At 39.3% G+C, this 21,852-nt stretch overlaps 1 protein-coding gene across 1 annotated transcript; it reads left to right on the forward strand.

Moving 5' to 3' along the window:
• The first annotated feature begins 5,920 nt into the window (after nt 1–5,920).
• GNG11 (G protein subunit gamma 11) lies at nt 5,921–10,696 on the forward strand. The gene is made up of 2 exons (XM_060157047.1): nt 5,921–6,359; nt 10,269–10,696. Exons 1-2 carry the CDS (start codon nt 6,264–6,266, stop codon nt 10,392–10,394), a joined length of 222 nt encoding a protein of 73 aa, XP_060013030.1. The 5' UTR covers nt 5,921–6,263; the 3' UTR covers nt 10,395–10,696.
• The last annotated feature ends 11,156 nt before the right edge of the window (nt 10,697–21,852 follow it).

Consider the following 21,852-nt stretch of genomic DNA (forward strand, 5'->3'; position numbering starts at 1 on the left):
TCTTTCTGCATTCTTACCAATTCTGCTTGTCACCAATGACATGACTTTTTCCCAGAATGCCAGTTGGATTAAGGGTTCAGTCTGTGGTCATGGAGCATGGTGGATTTAAGCAGCACTCAAATAAAGGTCATGAGAAGCCAGAAAGGTCTGGCTCTGGCACTTTACTGCCTGCCTGACTTTGGATAAGTTACTTAATCTCAGTTTCTTCTACTGTAGGATAGGGATAATAATGATCCAACCCCCTTTTTCATGGTGGTTAAATATTATACTAGGGTAACTACAGCACTTAGCATATTGTCTGACATGTAGTAAGACCCAATAAGTGTTAACTAGTATTATTACTGGGAACAGAACTAGACAAAATACTTAGAATCCTTTAAGATGCATGCTATTCCATCCCCTCCCCATGAAGACTCACCAGTATAGTCCTTTTTTTCTGCAGCAGTGATAGAATAGACTTTTTTCTGCAGATGATAGAATAATAGCCATCACCTGCATCACCTTCCTAATCAGTTTCCTCCTGGCATCTTAACTGAGTTTTCATAAGCCAAATTTCACTACCTTTGTGCTAATGACTAAGAGATAACTTGCCTACGCTTCTGTAACAAATGACAAGTGTAAACTACCCCAACTCGGAAACTATTTTTGTTGTTAGTGTCTCTTTGTCGCTATCCCACATTTACAGTGCTGTTTTGGATACATTAGTAATCAGAATACTCACAACTGCTAATTGATTGTCATCCTTTTAAAAACAAGATAAGGGCTTCCCTGCTGGCGCGGTGGTTGAGAGTCCGCCTGCCGATGCAGGGGACATGGGTTCGTGCCCTGGTCTGGGAAGATCCCACATGCCGTGGAGCGGCTGGGCCTGAGAGCCATGGCCGCTGAGCCTGTGCGTCCAGAGCCTGTGCTCCGGAACGGGAAAGGCCACAACAGTGAGAGGCCCGCGTACAGCAAAAAAAAAAAAAAAAAAAAAAAAAAAAAAAAAACAAGATAAGAGTTATCTATGATTGGGCCTGGAAGGGAATCTAAAGGTCATCTCAAGTTTGGCTCCTAGCACAGTGCCCTCCTACTCTGGCCAGAGTAAATGTTCAGCAAACATCTATTGACACTTGTCCAACCCCTTCATCTTGGAGTGGAGAAAATCGAGGATCAGAGAAATGAATTGGCAAATTTCTCAGGGCCAAATTCTGGATCTCTGGATGAATCGCTAGCAACACACTCCAACACATATCAAACTGTTACTGAGTCTAAGTGCATACTGCTTGCCGCACAACAGGCCAATAATCAAGAGATGAATTCTTCGGGAAACAACTCTATTCAGAAAGCCAGCAAACTAAAAAAGATGGTGGGCTTGTGTCCCAAAGAACCACCTTGCCTGAGTTAGAATTCTGGCTTCTTTTATACTAAAAGGGGAGGGAGTAAAGTCAAACCTTTCCTGGTTCCCATCAGCCTCTGGAGGGGATGTATTCATTTCTTCTTCCCTGCCATTGTTCACAGGTGGGCCTGGTCAGAATGTTTCCTGTGAGCTAAACAAAGGTATTTTAGCTAAATGCATATTACCTAGGAGGCAGGGTTCCCAAATATGGGCCATTATGTATAATTTAAGCTTATAGGCAATATCCCTTTAGTGATTAACTTGTAATAGAATACAAAAGATTCTTCCCTATTACAAAACATGCTTTGTGTATTAAGGGATTCCAAGATAAACTACAGGAGTCTCGTCTTTTTTCCTCAGGAGAAGCTTTTTTCCCCTGTGTAAAATTACAAAAACCCTCTCCACCCTTACCCCCAGCACTCCCTATCTCCCTTTCCCACTCTAATTTTCCTCCATAATACCCACCACCTTCTAGCATCCTATATGTTTTATCTGTTTGTTTAATTGTTGTCTGTCTCTAGGAGCTTCTTCCATGTGCCATTTAATGTTTATTAAGTGTTCAATATATCTTTTTTTTTCTGATTAAAAAAATATGAAGTCTTGGCTTTGGCATTTAGTAACATGTATAGTCCTAACAACATCTCTACCTTTCATCTAACAACTGGAAATAGATTTGGGAGCCAGAAGATGCTACATTAAAACCCTGACTCATCCACTTTATAGCTGAGACCTTCAGATAAGTAATTTCAACACTTGAACTTTGTAAAATGGATTAAGGTGGATCCTTATGTGACTATATAAAATCATTTAGATAGGAGATAAACATATAGAAAAAAAGTAATAAATGTCTTCTATTATTATAAAACCTTTAGACTTCCTGTAGTCAACAGACTTAACTATTAAATAATCCCTGACGTGCCACCTCATTTTCTCACCTGGATTTAGTCATACTGAGCTCTCCACCCGAAATGTCCCTCCACTCCATCTCATTTCAGCCTTTTGAAATCCTACCCTTCTTCTGATGCTGACTAAAAACTATCTCAGTCTCTCATTCCATTCCCAGCATATATCTCTTAAGTCATTTAACATTACTTTGCTTTCTCTTACTCTAATTTATATGGTTGTCTTAGTATCAATGCTATACTGTAAATTTCCCAAGTCAGAAACTGTTCATCTTTGAAACTGCCATATCAACTAATAAATTGTCTCTACATTTTAATTAACTTAATAAGTGTTCAATTAAAAGCAGGCAAGGGAGGTATTTTTTATATTGGATAACTCAGAATTCTTATTGGCTTAACTAATGATTAAATCAACCATAGGGTAAAATTCCTGTTGCTTAAAAATACAGATTGTCAGCAGAAATTTGAATAAGATAAAAATTATAGGAAAGATGGTCCAGGAAGAAGGTAATAAAATCAGAATGTCCCTCAGCCTACACAGCTACAACTGGCAGTCCGTGACTGTGGGTTTTTTTCAGAAGTTGTTATTCCAGGGCCACCAGTGTACATATAGGTGAGTTTAAACTTTAGCAAGAAAAAAAAAAAAACGCTCACTGTTATTTTAATTTGGATTGATTTGATTTTTGCCCAATTTCAAAACAAGGCTAATTTCAAACTTCCTAAATTCTTAAAAGAATGTATTGCCACAAGGAAGACAGTAAACTGAGTAATGAAAAAGACCAATTATATGCAGTAGAAATTAAACTCTTATATGGATAGAATTGGTAAATCATTTTGATATGATGAATTGTAAGTAATTGTTAATGAAAATTGGAGCATCAGACCTGGTCATCTTGTGATTTCCTATTATTTTTATCTGGAAAAGGAATCTTATAATAAATTGAATGAATATCAAATGAACCGAGTGCATCAAATGTGGGTTAAATATTTCCCTTAAAGAAACAATCATTTTCATGGCCTAAACAGTCACCATTTACTTTATAAATTTTAGAAGAGCAGAATTTGGGAGGTAACCTAGTTTTATTTATACTACAGAACAGAGGCAGAAGGGATCTGTGTCTTGAAAAACTCACAAGATAAAACCAGAACCCTGCTTTTTTGAGCTCATGTTATATTAAATCAACTCCAATAAAATTAACCTCAACATTTGCTTATAGACTTTTCTTTACATGGATTTTTAACAGCATACTTAATACATTAGAAAAATAGTCAAAGAGCTTTCCCTTTCTTTACATGCCAAGGTAAATATGTCATAGTCTTTGCTCTTTTATACTTTAAAAGTGAAAATAACCACATGGTTAATTTTTTTTTTTAATTTAGCAGATTCTTTAAAACATTTGTCAAGAGACAGTGGGCTAATAAAGGTTCATTTCTGATTACATCTGTCATCTTCACTGTAGAATGGTTTCTACACATACCATTTTGTAAAGTAACTTCATTAGAGGTAATATGTACAATATAAGTAAAAACACAATTGGATACAACTAATAATGGATTTTAACATTTGTTTATCCAAAATATTTTGCTGATGAAATATGTCTTCGAGAACACACGAGAAATTGCTTACCATGGTTGCCCCGTAGGAGGTGAAGTAGTGCTTAGGAATAGGGAGCTACATACTCTTGTATTTTGTTTTTTTGTTTTTTAAAGAAAAAAATACCCATCATTTTACCATTTAAAACCAAACAACAGCAAAATGTTTTTCAGTGCCATGTGATCATGAGATGTCAGCATTTCCCAACTCAGTTTAATCAATTTACTTAATATGATATTATTAGCATGTGAATTATTTGATAAGAATAAATTTTAAAAATTATACTAATATGTATTTCATTTCTAATTTAAGTCTCATAATACTGTGGAAGAAGTTAAAGAACCATTTAAAGAACCATTATGGATTTATAAATATCACTGCATGCAACTAGATGATTTCACAGGGAAGAAATTTCAAGGCCAAAATAACTCTATTCTTATGATTTGGAACAGACAAACATTAATTTACTTAACCAACTTATTTAATTTGGGTGCTGAACTTATTTAATTCAGGCCACATTAACTTACTTTCACTAACTTATTTAAGCTAGTTTTAACCAACCTTTTAAATTTAAGCAATGGGGAAATTAAAAAAAAAAAAAAAATCAGTTCTGGAAACAGATGTGAGCTTTTTGTGTTGGCTCACTGCTTGCTAACAGGGAAAACTCCTGCAGTTGATCCAAGTTTTTTGAGCCTGGGAGATCCTGGAATGTGTGGTATTTCAAATACAGAAAATGAAGCTCCTAAATATTTTTCTTTGTGAAAGTGATGTGTCAGATGTAGATACGTAAATACAATTAGAAATGAAATTCACCTTAGCTAATTCACCCCTCCCCTACCCCATGACATATCTCACAAACCAGAAAACCAAAATCCAGGAAGAAATAAGTGACTTTTCTAGTGATGGCCAGTGGCAGAGCAGGGACTGCAACCCATGAGTACTCATCAAGGGGCTCATTGTTCTTTTCATTCTAATATATTTATTGAGGATAAGTGGGTGGAGCCTGGTGAGGAATTATGAGCAAACAAAAACCTCTGCTTACAAAACGGAATGGCTATGGTGTCTAAGGCCAAACACCCTGAAATATTCAGTTACTGCCTCTACTCAACTTGAATTTGACTCTATAGGCAGGAGGTAATCTCTGGGGAGAAAGGAATATGTATCTGACTGCTTGGGATACTTTATTTTTTCTTCCTACATGCTTTATTTTTCTTCTAGTCTTTTGAGCATCATTAACAACGTTTTAGATAGTCAAAGGGAAACCTTGTATTGCATGCAAATGTTTGTCACATCAGACATTGTTCCTGGCTTCACAAAGTAGCAGCTAGATGCATGTTGCTTTCCAGAAAGTGGAGTAACCAATACTAAGCGAATCCACTGCAAACATCCAGGAAGATGCTTGAGCCAGGAATTCAAAACCCTCGGTGTCAAGTGTCACCCAAACCTTGACAGATGGGGAATGGAGAAATACTTTCTGGTAAGAACTTCAAGATTTCTGCTTCTGTCTTTTCTAGGATCATCGGCTTATACTTAGAACATTACAAAACATTCCCCTGAAGAAAGAATAAAACTCTGTTGTTGAGGATGACAATTTATTAATGTCAGAAAATGGCTGTGCGAGTTATAAACAATATTCACATCCCGATGCCTTTTTTATTCCAAAATTTGTTAATCCGCTTCAGGCATTTAACAGACTGGGTGTGTATACATCAACAGATGTGATGGGCGTTTCTGTGATTACAGCTCAGTTTCATTTTCCTCTTGGGCCTTTTCTTAAGCGTCCACATTTCCCACAGTAAACATGTATGTAGCTGGAGGAAAGTTACATGCTGTATATTTTTGAAACTCTTGGAGAAGTGAAGGGCCGTTATTTCCTGCCGGCTAGTGTCCTCCTTTTCTTGCTTCACAAACAAAACCCGGATGTGACTTGGGGGGAAAAAAATGGAACAAAAGTAAAACTTTTGTTGTTTCTCCAGGAAAGTGGGCTCGCTCAACTCCAACCCTTTGGCCCCAGCCCAGGCCGGTCTCCCGCGGGCGTGGCAGGGTCGGGAGCCGGGGCGGGCCCGGCCAGCATCCCCGCGGGAGACCGCACAGCGCAGCGCGCAGCCTCTCTGCGTCCTTGGGCCCCCTCGCAAATTCAACCCTCCCCGGGCTCCCGGGGGCAGGCCTCCTGGGGTTGTGGAGATCTGAGAAAAAGAGCAGGGGTTTTAAGATCCTGGGACGCTAGGCAGGGCTGGCGTGAGGGGAAGTCGTCGGGGCGCTGGGGGAGGCTGTCACCTCCTGCGCTGGCCGGGTGCGCAGGCAACGAAGTTAGTTCGGGACGCGCCCTGGTTTGCGGCACGTCCAGCCGCCCCACTTCCACAGCTGTCCCTGCGCCCAGTCTGGGGCGAAAATGCCGGCCCTTCACATCGAAGATTTGCCAGAAAAGGAAAAGCTGAAGATGGAAGTTGAGCAACTTCGCAAAGAAGTCAAGTTGCAGAGACAACAGGTAAGTTGGATGTCCCAGAATATTTCCTTCTCTGAAATGAACCAAAGTCAGCTTTTCCTAGTTTGTTGCAGTAAAACAGTTTTTGGCTCGGGGGGTGGGGGGCGGGGGTTGGGGTTTTGTTTTTGGTTTTTTTTCCTTTTTTCTGCAGCTTCTTTTGAAGAAGGGCTTTGGTGGTGCTTGGGAACTGCCAGCTGATGTGGGGAAATCACAGGAGGTAAAGGAGAGAGCAAGGATCTCATGAGTAATTTTAAAGCCAAATGTTTGAGAATGAGGGGAACAGACAAGAAATTCTGCCTGCTGTTATTTGGTTTTAAAAACTACTCAAGCTGTAGGGAAAAGGCAGATGGCTACTTAGTTCCTTGATCTTTTTCATAATGGGAAAGAACGGTATTTAAAGGGTTTTAAAAAAAAATCACAATGTAAGTCTTGAATTACCTAGTTTTGAGTTTCATCAGGGCTCTCTAGGAGGTGTGTGATGAACAGTCCACTGGGGCTTGGGAGCAAAACATTACAGTATCTATCTTTATTTGTAAATCTCATCCCTTTATAATTTCCACTTTATGTTTTGTAAGTATGTGCAATGAACTAATACCTATACAGTAGTATCTGTATTTATTTATGAACAAATAATTATACTGCATACAAAAGTTCTTTTTTGTGATCATGATTAGAAATTTTAGAGACCACTGAAGTGGATTACAAATTCTGTTAGAACATATGTCCCAGTGTTCAGAAGTCTCCACTGAAATTTGTTGGAGACTTTGTAATTTTTACTTTAAGTTTTTACTGGGAATACAGGCCTTCGTTTCTTCCCTTTTTCCTCAATCAGGCAACCTATAGTCCAGGAATAGGTTTTTGGATAGATAATTTTTTAAGGGAAAAATAGTCCTTTCTCCCCAACAAGAAACATAGTCCCTTCTCCCCAGCAAGAAAAATTTAAACTGATTTTATTTCTCTATGGTCTAATACTAGAAAAAGGTAAGGAAAAAATGGAAAGGAAGTAGGTATGGTTAATACGTTCACTTACCTTCCTGCTCTAGTTATGGTAAATCTGTTCATAACAAGAGTCTTGTTACTCAGAAGGCACATTTTGAGTGATGTTTGGAATGTGCAGCCTTTTTTGTGTTTTACTCTTTATACATTTCTTTTCTCAAATTTAATCTGTAACTTCCAAATCCCTAGTCTTCCAGGATTTTGAAGTTCACAGTCCTTTTTGTACATGTTGAAAGTTTCTGTGGCTTATTAATACTGCTGTGTTTAAAGGAAAAACCAAAGTTACAGGACCCAGTGCATAGGATTGTTTCTTGAAACTTTAAGGGATCCATTTTGTGGATGGCAAAGCTCACAGTTGGGCATCTGTTGATCACTTAGATTTTTTTCATGCATTGAACCTCAGAGGTTACAAATTAAACAGAGTTGCATATATTGAAGTTGAAATACCTTAATATTTGGTATCACTATGCAGAACTTATAGGGGAAAAAAAGAGACAAGTGTCTTCCAGTTATCAAGCTTCAAATTAGAAATTGGGCAGGGGCCTGGATGCAGCTGACTGTGTGGAAGTTAAAGGTATCCTTCATTAGCCTTTCCTCCCTGCCAGCTCCCTCCACTCCTTAGGACACACCCTGCTGGATTGGCTTTTCAGTTCCAGAAACCCCAAGTCTGTGCCAGAGGGAGAGAAAACTTCAGGGATAACCTTAGAGGGTAGAGGGAGAGGCATCTACGTCCTAATAATGATTCCAGCATTTTATTATGCACTTTGAATTATAGAGTCTTAGTGCTAGAAAAACATTATGGCTCTTAGAGATCATTCAACACACTCACTTTTAAGGATTAAAAAACCTGAATCCTGAGGAGGCTAACTAGCCTTTTATTTAAGACCCCAGAGATAATGATAGAGCAGTTGTGAAAACACTAAAACACATATCTTCTTGATGCCCAGTCCACTATTCTGTCAATAAATTGTTCACTTCTGAGCTGTGTACTCTGTTCAGGCCAAGGATACAAAATACACAGGCTGAATTCTGGCTCTAGCTAGTTGTTGTTCAAACATATCCTCTTGACTGTGGAAGGAAATGCATCAGAGAAGTCATTATTCACTTCCGGAGGTTACACATCTTTTTGGAAACCTAATGAAGAAGCCTCTCTAAGAACAGATACAATTTGGGGAAACATGAGTCTTATCCACAAATTTCTCTGTGACCACAGAGCCCAGCTTATGGACACTTACATCATCACCTCTGAGAATTCACTTAAAATGCCCGCACATGAATGTCAGCAATGATTGACAGCAAATGTTACCTGAGAGAATGGTACTTGTAAAGATTTGTAAAGATTTTATTTTGCCACATTTTAACTGTATCACCTAGGCCTCCACCCTGACGTGCCAAGAATCTTTGAGGTGTGGGAGTAAAACACTAAATTTTTTATTTAAAAAAATTTTTAATTGTGGTATAATAGACATGAAACATTATGTTAATTTTAGACATATAACATAGTGATTTGATATGTGTATATATTGCAAAATGATATATTTTTGGCTAGTTTAGAATCTCATCTTTTAATAATTTCTAGTTTATATTTTATGATTATACATGATGTATTAACACAGTAGTAACTGCACTTACTTATAAGTAAATAATTATGTACATTTTGGGATACATATGCAAACATTTTTTAGTGATCAACATTAAAACAGTTTGAAGATTACTAATCTAGATTACAAAATCAATGGGAACATTTGCCTAGTTTTAAGAGGACTCCACTGGAATTTTCTGGAACTTCTCTAATTTTTACTTCTAATTTCTTACTACTAATGCAGGCCTTCATGAAGACAGTAATCCTTTTTTTTCTTCTTTCTTGTTTATTCCCCTCCCTTTTTTAAAAATCAGTCTTACAAACTGTCTCTTTTGAATGGAGTTTTTGAAGACACTATTCAATCCTTCCTCCATTCGGAAAAAGTTTAAACTACTTATATAAACACAAGCCTCAGATAAGCCTACTAAGCCTCCGATAAGTCTTTTCTTATGATCAATTCTGAGCAGAAACATGGGGTGGGGATGGGGGTGACTTTTGGACAACATTAGCCTCTCCGGAGTCAGACTTTCTTCAATGCTTCTATCATTTTATGAAATTGCAGAACCTGGCACATACCCAGTAAGTGAGACTTTTTGCAGGTCACACCCCCAAACATTTGGGGAGTATCTACTATTGCATCTGTTCATTAGCGTGCAAAATTGAAAGTGGAGTATGTTTCAGTTCCTAAAATATGGTGGACACGTCATAATTGTATTTCAGCAGAGGAAGGAAATCATGAGGCATAGTGGATAGAAAATGCTGGTGGTAATTTTTTTCTTTTAGCAGCTTTATTGGAGTATAATTGCTTTACAACGGTGTGTTAGTTTCTGCTGTATAACAAAGTGAATCAGGTATACATATACATATATCCCCATATCTCCTCCCTCTTGTGTCTTCCTCCCACCCTCCCTATCCCACCCCTCTAGGTGGTCACAAAGCACCGAGCTGATCTCCCTGTGCTATGAGGCTGCTTCCCACTAGCTATCTATTTTACATTTGGTAGTGTATATATGTCCATGCCACTCTCTTACTTGGTCCCAGTTTACCCTTCCCCCTCCCCGTGTCCTCAAGTCCATTTGGAGGTAATTTTTTTAATACAGTGACTTTCAAACTTTTTTGACCCTGACCATAGTAAGAAATATATTTTACATAGGCTGTATCATTCATATATATTATATAGGCTCTGTGCTGTACTCTAATATTTTTATTCTATTCTATTTCATTTAAAAACTTCTGATTGTACCCAATTATATTAATTTCACTGAAGGGTGGTGACAAAGTTTGAACAATCCTGACCTGATTCATTCTTTCTTTCCTTTCTTTTTCTCCTTAAGGTGTCTAAATGTTCTGAAGAAATAAAGAACTATATTGAAGAACGTTCTGGAGAAGATCCTCTGGTGAAAGGAATTCCAGAAGACAAGAATCCCTTTAAAGAAAAAGGCAGCTGCATTATTTCATAAATAACTCTGGGGAGAAACTTCCTCCTCAGTGGAAGAAGTAGTTTGTTGTAGTTTTCTGAAATAAAACCGACGTGCCTTTTAAAGAAGGAACAACAAAATTTAAAGGAGACTTTCTTAAGTGCTCACAGAGATATGGTTTTGTCTGAAAGCTATGTGCTTCTCATCTTGCGCACTACACACCCCTTTTAAGAGGACAGAGAGTATCAAATGTACGATTATGGGAATAAGGACATCACTTGTGCATGACTCACCTCTTTCAGTATATTGCTTGATGCCTCAAATAAAGTTTTATCTCTGGAAAATGAGTGTGGGTGATTTAAGAAGGCTGTTGTTTTGGGGGATTTTTTTTGTTTGTTTGGTTTTTTTGCATTACCTTTTATACTTCTCCCATAACCTTTTGGGTGTTTGGGACCTGTATCTAAAGATTAGGTGGTTTGATAAATCAGGTCTCAGATCCAGCTCTCTCTGCTTCAAATCTCAGGAGGTTTAAAACAGCACTGAGTTCTGACTCCTGGAATGTTTTCATCTAACATTAGCTATTAGGGAACTGAGTGAGTAGAGTTCCTAAAGTTGATGGAGTCAGATTATTTGGGTCAGGAACCAGGCCAAGCCACGTCTACACTAGCACTTCCCGGTTTATGTCATACAGATTTTGTTCAGAGTGTTTCTACGATAGTGGCCTGGAGAAAGGGAGTGGGCTGGGAATCAGGAGGACCCCCTGGGGGCCAGCGCTGGTCTGTCCTCCCGCAGGGAGCCGCATCTCCAACGTGATTGCCAGGCCTTGGCGTGGCGACCCTCCAGTTCTGTGGCATTGGGCACTGGCACAGATGCTTAGCTCTGCGCCTGTGCCTACCAGCCTCTTCCAGCAGGCCCGGGCCAAGCTCGCCTCCTTTCTTTCTCCAAAGGGACAAATTAACCTTTTGCCACTTTCTAAAATTAGCTTGCCTTATTTCTCATTGCTTCGTTGGAATTCTTCATGTATTCTGGCCACTCATCCTTTGCAGGTGAAAGGTGTTGTGAATACTTTCTCCCGATTCACAGCTTAACTTTTCACCATGGGATCCTAGCTACAGAAGTTTTAGCCTGAGGATGCAGCACGCCAAAGTATATGGCCTGGCCCCAAAGATATCTCGGAAAAGCTGTGGACCAAGATTGTAAGGGTTCTGCTGGGTATGTAGGTGTGGGATGTATGGTCAGGCCACTCAAGATGGCTGTTCCCTTGCTCTGTGTACATCCGCTGCCAGACCAGGGCCTGCTTCACCTACACCCTATGCAGGGTACTGACTGACCTTCCTATGCCCTTGCCCCAGGCCCCAGCTGGTGATTGTTATCAGCAAAGGGGTTGTGAGGGGCGTGCCCCTCTACTGGTTTCCCTGGTAACTAATGAGCCGGCCTGACGTCAATTCCCCTATAACTGGTAACCTCTCCCAGCACACCCTCCACCGGCCCCTCCCCACACGCCCTTCCCCGGAGCGAAGACTGCCGTCGCGTCGCGTCCTGCGTGCAGTCCGCAGTATCCGGTGACGTGTCACTCCAGGACCTTGCTTCAGACATGTAAGCTCCCCCGTTCTTTAAACCATTGATGTCTCTGTTGCTGGAAAAAAACAAACAAAAAAACCAACAACAAAGTATATGGCCTGCTCAAGTCTTTCATGAAGGCACCGGCAGCACGACCTCAAAGAAAAGGACCTTTCTTCCTTTCTTTGAGCATTTTTCCCCTCTCGCTCTGTTTTTTTGGATGCAGATTGCGCCAGGTTAAAGTGAAAAGAAAGACGAGCAAAACCGTGACGGGTTAGCTCCAGCTGAAATGGGTTTAGTTACTAACTTGCCCTGCAATTTTCAGTGTGGCATGGAAGCCCAGGTTTCTCCTCAAGGAGGCCTTTTCTCCTGCTTATATGCATAGGTGTACCTTATTAAACTAGAGAGGTGCCCGTGACCTCTAGTAGCTTCCTAAAGTATATCAGCATCCTGCTTCCGAAATTACCTTCCTTCCCCTCTCAGAGAAGGAACAAGATACCCCAGGCCTTTGAAAGAGCAGGTTATAGCAAACCAAGAGCTGGAACGATTTCCTTCAGTTTCCTGCGTTTTTTCCAAGTGTTGACGTCAATTGGGATTACTGGGAGCCCAGGGATAATTTTATCCCAAAGCATGATCAACTCCATGGTAGAGTTTAAAAAAGTAAAGATATTTTTTCCAACAACCATAGTACAATTAGTATTGGGAAGGTATTGCTACTATTAGTTATTTAACATTTAAGGTGGCATGGGATTAGTACCTTGGTGCTTGAAAAGTTTTACTTTAATGAGCTGTTTCATTTCTTTCAAGTCCTAAGGTTTTCTTCGGTTGTATAGGGAAGCAAACATCTGGTATTCTGGTTATTGGGAAGGTAGGTCAAATCATTTGTTTCCTTCAGGGAGGGCCAAGTCAGCACCTGTATCCCCTCACTTCTTGAGAGTTGTGGATTACAAGGCTGATCCTGAATTTCTATGAGTCACATTCACCTATTCAGTCATATATGCCTCCAAGTCCTAACGTTTGCTTTTCATGTACTTTCAACCGTATGACAAATTAGTCAGCCCACTTCAGTTTTTTTCTTAATAAATATCCAATCTCGCAGATGTTTCTACTAAATCTAATTATGTTTTTTTCTCACTGTTTCATCATAGTAAATCAGCAAACCTGTAGAATTGTAATAAAATCCTCTTGATTTTAGAGTGTTCAGCTGCTAAAAATGTATTAGCTTACATTAGGAAGAAAATGAAAAAATATGGTAACTGTGTATTTGGATATATTGTAAAAGTAACCTTCAGTAAGTGGGAATTTGTTAAGTAGAATTTAAATCATGGGTTTAATTTCTTCCCACATATCTAGTTCTGTAATCATTCAGTATCTGATTAAATCGTTACTGTGCTTTGTGCTTTGAGACTTAGATTCTATGAACTCATTAGCAAAATTGGTTTTTCTGTTTCTAGGCAGAATTAACAATATGAAGCTTACCCATACTTGGTATTTCAAGACAATTTATTTTGTATATTGGTTGCAAACTGGTATCTCATTGTTGTCTAAATTTGCACTTCCTTGATTTCCTGTGATTTTTGCAGTCAGATTTTCATGTACCTGTTGACCATCTTCACCTATTTCACTCTCTCAACACCCCACCTCTAGCAACCACCAGTTTCCTGTATCAATGAGTTTGCTTTTCTTTTCTTTTCCTTTTTTTTTAGATTCCACATATACGTGAGCTCATATGGTATTTATCTTTGTCTGTCTGACTTATATCACTAAACGTAATACCCTCAAGGTCCATCCATGTTGTTACATGGTAAGATTTCTTTCCTTTGATATGGCTGAATAATAATTTCATTGTATATCTATAACACAATTTCTTCATCCATTCATCCATCAGTGGACACTTAGATTGTTTCCATATCTTGCCTATGGTAAATAAAGATGCAATGAACACAGGAATGCGTATATTTTTAGAAGCTTATGTTTTCATTTTCTTTGGATAAATACCCAGAAGTGGAATTGCTGGATCATATGGAAATTCTATTTTAAATTTTTGATGAAGCTCTGTACTATTTGCACCAATTTACATTCCCACCAACAGCACACAAGGGTCCCTTTTTCTGCACATCCTCGCCAACACTGTTGTTGCTGGTCTTTTTGATAATAGCCATTCTAACAGGTGTAGGTGATATATCAGTGTGGTTTTGATTTGCATTTGCCTGATGATTAGTCATGTTGAGCACATTATACCTATTTGCATCTGCTTTTATTTGTTTAAACTTTGGACGTTGGTACAGGGAACTAATAAAAATTGCTACCTATTAGGGCCAATGTTGGGTACAGTCAGGTGGGAAAGGATGAGATGGAGATTTCTCATTGTATATTTTTGTATAAAGTTTTGATTTGGGGATCTTGCAAATACATTATCTAGTTTAAAAATAAAAGTAATTCAAAAATAGAGCAAAATTCATATTCCTATGTATAGCCTTTTGAAAGTAAGTATATTTGGGTATTAATATCATATGAATCAGTAATAAGTTTGTATAGTTTACAGGCTATGACTAATCATCATAGAGTTTGATCTGTTAAGCTTATCCCACCAAGTAAGACAAATATATTGAGTCAATAATAGTTATACTCCACCTATATCTCTTCTAATTGAGTCTTAGAAGGATGATGATCAATGAGAAGTAAGCACCTATTTCTATTAGAACAGTCTAGGAGAGCAGGGACCAGTGAGAAGATGTCTTTGATTTAATAGAAGGAGTGGGAAGATCACAGAAGGAAAGTGCTGGGGGCCCTCTCCTGTTAGGGTGAAACCTCATACCGTACTCTGTGCATTGAGCTGTCCTAACCAGGGAAGACCAGGACATCCTCAGCACCTTTTCCAGTCAAGCTACACTCAGTCTGAAGGGAGGAATCCACAGACCATTAAAAACCATTCACTGACACTGGGAGAATGTAGAGCCTCACTGATGCCATTGCTTCCTTTTCCTTTTGGCTCACACACGCATTAAATGATGACCTCTCTTTCTTTGAACAAAGAATAAAATCTAATATTAAAGAGTACATAATTTCATTGAACATGAAAATGGACAGGGAGGGATTAAAATAGGTGGATCATAAATTTCAGAAATTGGCTCCAAAGTTATTGTGCAAAAGTTACACTTAAAATGAAGGAAATAGATCCTTGTAAAATTCTACAGTCATGAAAAATAATCCATATTAACAAATATGTAAAGGTATGTATGCATTTATTTATTCAACAACAAAAATATTTGGAGCTCCCTCTATGTACAGGGCACTGGTTTAGGCCTAAAGGGTACAGTATTGAATTAGATAAAACCCTTAGGATCATGGAATTTAATTTACAGAAATTATACTTACTCAGATATAGGTGGAAATTACAGAGTATATTATGATCTCTAAGGATAAACAGGAAAGTATGTATTGTATTTTTCAGTGGTGATGCTGATGATGGCATGATGATGATTACATTTAAATGATTATTATTATTAACTATTTATTTATTTATTTTTGGCTGTGTTGGATCTTCGTTGCTTTGTGTGGGCTTTCTCTAGTTACGGCGAGCTGGCACTGCTCTTCATTGTGGTGTGCAGGCTTCTCACTACAGTGGCTTCTCTTGTTTCAGGGCACGGGCTCTAGACACGCAGGCTTCAGTAGTTGTGGCATGCGGGGGCTCAGTAGTTGTGGCTTGCGAGCTCTAGAGCGCAGGCCCAGTAGTTGCGGCGCACGGGCTTAGTTGCTCTGTGGCATGTGGGATCTTCCCAGACCAGGGCTCGAACCCGTGTCCCCTGCATTATGATTATGATGATGGTGATAAATGATGATGATGCTGATAGCTTATACATATGAAGTGCTTAATATTTGTCTGACACTGGAGTAAGCTTTTTACATAGATCATGTCTTTTAATTCTCACAAGTACCTTATGTATCGGGTAAATAATTCACTCAGAATCATATAGCTAGTGTAACTAGCAAAACAGAGACTGTGCCTTAAACATTATGCAGTCGTACTCTCTTTTAGAAGCCAAAACATATTCAGAGTGAAAAGAATTATTAGCTCAAGAATTTTCCGAGGTGCCTTTTGGCATATGTGTAGCCAGCTACTATAGCCTCAGAAATTTTTGCCCTGTGTATGACATCGAGTTTTATCGTCACTTATTTTAATTGTTTTCATTTGTTGGTTGATTGGTTGGTTGGTTGATTTTTTTTTGTAATCACAGCCTAGCATAACAATTTTAACTTATCAAAGGGGTGAATTTTGCTTTGTTAAAATCATATCACAACTCTGAATTATTATAACAGTGATGAATTCTAATTATACAATCAAATAGCTTTGCTCTTTTGCTGAAGAATATGTCTCAGTTTAGTACCAGAATTTATCTGATAGAAGCTATGTGAATTATGGTAGAGTGCCAAGAAGAGATAAATCAGACTCTATAAAGACTTTCTTGCAAATACCAAAATTATTAGTGATACCCCTAGAGAACTGATACCCCTAAAGAACAGGTACCAAAGAATCTTTTCAAAGACGTCATCAAATTCAGTCTCTGTAAACTAAGTTTTCTTTAGTAAAGGTAGTTTTAGCTTGTGTCATCTCAACCTTTTCTTACATCCAGCCTGAGACAGATGAAGTAAATGACCTACGTCACAGAGTTGTTTTGGGAATTAATGGGTCTGATTGTCTAGGTTGTGAGTAGAGCTCCTTAAATTCATAAAAAGTCCTCATGTATTGATGATGATCAGTATTTATCAACAAACACCCTCAAATCCCATTTGGAAATAATTCGATTAAATATAAATATATAAAGAATTATCCATCCTACAGACTTGGCGTAGTTACTCCGACTTTCACAGCTCTGATGGGCACAGTACAGAGAAGGAAGGGGAAGGAGTTGGTCTTGCCTTGTTGGGTGTTTTGGAATAGTATTAAAGCCTGGATGTGTCTCAATCTAAGGGAGACAAAGAAGAAAGGAGAGAAACATTTAAAGCGATATTAAATATTTTGAAAACATCATCTAAAAACTGTGATAAATACTGATATAGTTCACTGATTACTTAAGAACAGTTCAAAGACCATTGTTGCTAAATGTTTCCTTTTTATAACTAAAGTCATGTATTAACGAGGAACATACAAGGAGGATGCACTTGCTCTTTAATTGCCCATGTCCAGACTTGCCTTTTCTTTTATTGTTTTAAGTAATTGTTGGAAGATTGGGTTTTCAACTGATTCTTATTTACATATATTATTTTAATATAAAAACACATATAAGGTAGAATAAATTAATATTTGGACTTTTCCATTTGGAGCCGGGAGTAATTCAAACATTTAAAAAGCATTCATTTTAATTTGATTTGACAAATGGATTAAGGGCCTGTAAACATGATACTCTATGGACAAGTTCTGCCAACATTTTGCCTGCATTCTAGGAATTGGCAGTCGAGACAAATGGTGGTGACAGTTATCAAGTTTACTTAATGAAGCCAATTTTATGTGCAAAGTATAAGTGGATTAAGTGTCCGAGAAAAGGAGGGGTAATAAGTGAATGATGAGGGTAAACCTAGGACGTTTTCTACCTTTTCTTCTGGGAACATTTCATGGAAAGAGACACAGTAGCATAAGTGAAGGAAAAGAATTTGTGGTATTAAAGTAAGAGAGAGAAATTCCACTTAGTGAGTTCAGCTTGGCCGACTAAGAAGGCATTTATCAAATTTATATCGCAAGAACAGAAGGAACTTACAGTTAATTGGGTACACTGTCATTGATAGAAAGTCTTTAAAAATGCTTTTCAGTTATTGTGGGCAACACACTACCCCAAATCCAGTGACTTAAAACAATGCATTTATTATTGTTTCTGAGTTCACCAGTCAATCTATCTGGGTCTGGCTCTGTTGATCTTGGTGGGTGTCACTGATTCATCTGTAGTCGATGGATCAGCTCCGGGCTGACTAGTCAGTGGGTTTCGGCTAGGGGTTGGCTGTGGCAAAGTTGGTGACTTTCATCCTTTAATAGACTTGCCTGGGCTTGTTGTCATAGTACAGCAGGGTTCTAAGAGAGTGGAAGCAAAAACAGTGTCTTAAGGCCTAGGGAAAGAACAAGCACACCATCACTTCCACTGCGTTCAGTTGTGCAAAGCAAGACACAAGACAAACTCAGATTCAAAGGAAAGGACAATACGTGCCCCCTCTTGAATGAGGGAGCTTCAGAGTCACGTGGTAAAGGGCACAGATACAAAGAAGGGCGGAAAGTTGGGGATATTTTACCATCTACCTGCATCATTGGGTGAGGATCTTGGTCTCAGTTTTGGACCGTGGAAGCCAACAGGAACAGCCTAGGGATACAGGGGAAAAGCAGCTCCAATAGAATAAACTAGAAGGTTTTGGTGCTAAAAGCAAAACATGGGCATGTTTAGGGCACAGACTCAGGCAGTAATTTAAAAAGGTGGGAAGGGGAAGATTAGAAATCTGTATCAAAGTGAATTTGAGAGTTTCAGTAACTTGACAATCTTTCACAGCTAGTGTGGCAAAGCTGAATTGCACTAAGGAGAAAACGAACAGCCTCTTGAAAATTAATTTTACTAAATCCGTTTACAGACACACCAGTTTCTGGAAAGCGGAAGGTTACGGGTTCTGATTATGTCCTTTTCGCACCTTATGTTAGAGAGTAGAAAGGACCCCTGCGACTTGATCACCTCTTCAAGCAGAGGGGCTCATTTTCAATAGGGTCAAACCCCATGAAGTCACAAGCTTTTATTTCTGTTCCCAACACCGGTCAGTCAGTCTGGTGAGGCTAAAAGCCAATCCTGCTAATATTTCAGAAACTGATATTATTGTGCCACTCCTAGCTCACCCTCTGGGGAAGCCTGCATTTCTTTCTAGTCTCTTCCTAATACTCAGTCTTAGAGGGCTGAGATGAGAGAGATGTCCAGAGTGAATTGGGGTACTCCTCTCCTCCCAAATTTGCTCTTGTTTTAATTCTTCTGAACATTTCATCTGAATGTGGACTTTAGAGGGACCCCTACTGACATTTCTTTGGGTGTATGTATTGGAATTTTTTTTCTTGGTACATTTCTCTTATGAAGGCTGAACTCCTTCTCTTTAATACCGATCAGTATTTCTCTGGCTTCTGATGTCTTTGACGGTGCCAGATGTTTCTCACATAACTTCTCATACTTTGCTATAGTTAAAAGGGTGCAGGTTATCTAGAAGGGAAGGAGTTTGCAGATGCTTTTTGAATAGCGAGGAGCACAATCACACATTTGAGAACACGAAAATCATGGGCTTAAACTATTCCCTGGAATCTAATATTTGTGTTGTTATCATGTATTTGTACAAACTACAAAACGGGTAAGTTTATGAATTCGTCATACATTGGAATGGATACAAGGCAATATCATAAATGTGTTTTCCTGAGGCCACAAATCATAATACGACACTAGATCAGGGGTCGTCAAACTTTTTCTGTAAAGGGCCAGGTGGTAAATATTTTAGCCTTCGCATGCAGTACTATCTCTGTGGCAACTACTCCAATGCTATTTTTATAAAAATAAGCAGCAGGCTGTATTTGGCCCACAGGGCCCTGCTCTGAATCACTGTCTTTCAAACTGCACGTTGAGGCCCATTAGTGGTCAATTTAGTGGAAAGTTACCAATATTGTTCATAAAATAAATTCACACAAACTAGAATATCAGCATACATTCCGTATAGTAAAAGGGTATTTGTCTTATGAAACATGTATATGTTGAAATCAACATGTAAAATTCATTTCTTTTTGTAGGTTCCAGTCAACAAAAATTTGAAGGTTGCTAGTCTAGAGTGTTAGAACTGGAAGTCCAGCTTTTGATAGTATAAAGAATTTAACCTCATCCAAAGAGAGGTCTGGCCTTTCCCTACCTACCTCTGGGGGTGATCTCTAAGCCCTCTGAATGTCCTGCCTGGTAAGAGTGTCTGTGTACCTGGGGACTTTGGGCCGTGTCAGACAGTCTAACGGTGTGACTTATGGGGAATCTTTGAGTCATGTGGTATCAGCTTGATCTCTGGAGAGGCTGGAGACAGGCCAGCCATGGGGGCAGTTGATCATGGAGCACCAACAAAGATTCTGCATATGAAGGCTTTGGTGAGTTTCCCTGCTTGGCAGTACCCAATGCATGTCACACACTGTTTCTGAGAGAGCAGTGTTGGGAGAAGACAATTGGAAATCTGGAACTTTCCTAGACTCTTTCCCATGCATCACTTTCCGTGGCTGATTTTACTCTGTCTCTTTAGCTGTAATGAACTGTAACTGTGAGTGTAACAGCTTTCAGTGAGTTCTGTGAGTTCTTCTAGCAAATTACTGACTCTAAGGGTGGTCTTGGGGACTCCTGAACTTGTAATTAGCATCAGAAGTGAGGGAGGTTTTGTGGACTGTGTCTTTCTAAATTCTCAGATGAGGAAACCATGGGCTAATGACATTTATAAAGGCTGTACAGCTAAGTAGTAGCAAGGCCACAGTGAGAGTATCAGCTCTGTAAGTCTCCTTATTCAGAGGCTTCTTCCTATTCCTGTGTCATTCCTGCTAACAAATGCTAACATTTGTTGAGTTTTTCTGACTTTATGCTAAGGGCTTGCTACACATTAAATCATTTAATCCTCACAAGGACCCTATAACATTTGTACTAGGATTAGCCCCATTTTACGGTGACAAAACTATGGCTTGGAGAGCTTAGGTACATTTCCCAGGGTCATACACGTTTTTTGTTTTTTTGGGTTTTTTTGTGGTACGCGAGCCTCTCACTGTTGTGGCCTCTCCCGTTGTGGAGCACAGGCTCCGGACGCGCAGGCTCAGCGGCCATGGCTCACGGGCCCAGCCGCTCCACGGCATGTGGAATCTTCCCGGACTGGGGCACGAATCCGTGTCCCCTGCATCAGCAGGCGGACTATCAACCACTGTGCCACCAGGGAAGCCCCATACAGGTTTTAAATGGTGAAACCAGCACTCAAAGCCAGAGACTCTGATTCCACCTGAATCTCATTTTCTCATTGCTCAGTATTGTTTCCTTGGATGTTGTACATTCCATTCTCTAGAGATGCTGATTTTATTTCACAAGAAACCACCTAGTTACCTGGTAGATATGTACATAACAAAGAACTGAATCATATACATCTTCAGTATTTAGTACATGGCACAGTTAACCCTTAATAAACACAGGTTGATAATGAATGAGGATAAAAGATGTAGGGTCTTGGGTTAGAATCCCATATATCTTCCTGGTTTCCCACATTGTTGTTGACATATTGGTTTTCTTCCTCTCCATCTTTTCCTCCTCTCCCTTCTCCTCTTGTCTCTCTCTCTCTCTCTCTGTCATAACTTGCAATATACATAAGCATGTGCGAATGAGTTTTAGGAGTTAATCAACCTTCTAAAATTTAATTTAAAATGCTGTTGTATATGCTTCCCCCACCTCCTCCCCCCTTTGGTAAGACAATCTACTATTTTCATCTCAGAAGTGTCAATAAGGCAAAAAACAGTTAGGATTCTTTACCTTGAGAGGGAGGTTGCTTATATAATCCATATGAAAGTTCTGCCTTCACTTTAGACCCTGTTACTGTTTCACTGCGTTGGAGGCTTGGAGCCCAGTCCCATGTGCCCTCTGCTGAGCCCTGCCTACCTTCCATTCTGCGGTAATCAAATGGACCCATCTTCTCAATTGTTTCCTTCCCGTGGCTTTCCCCATTATCACAATCACTCAGAGACTTCTCCTTTCACTGGTTTTCCTTCCTGGGCCGAGGGCTCCCCACTGCCATTTCCTGACCACCACCGGACTGCCTTCACTCACCCACGTTCGAAGTTCAAGCTGCTCTCTTTTGCCATCCTCTCTCCCTGCATGTAGTCACCTGCTAGCCTTGCTTCTTCCTTGATGACATCAGAGACCTTGCCTCCACTCTT

Source organism: Lagenorhynchus albirostris, chromosome 8 (genome assembly GCF_949774975.1).
Source record: "Lagenorhynchus albirostris chromosome 8, mLagAlb1.1, whole genome shotgun sequence".
NCBI lineage: Eukaryota > Metazoa > Chordata > Mammalia > Artiodactyla > Delphinidae > Lagenorhynchus > Lagenorhynchus albirostris.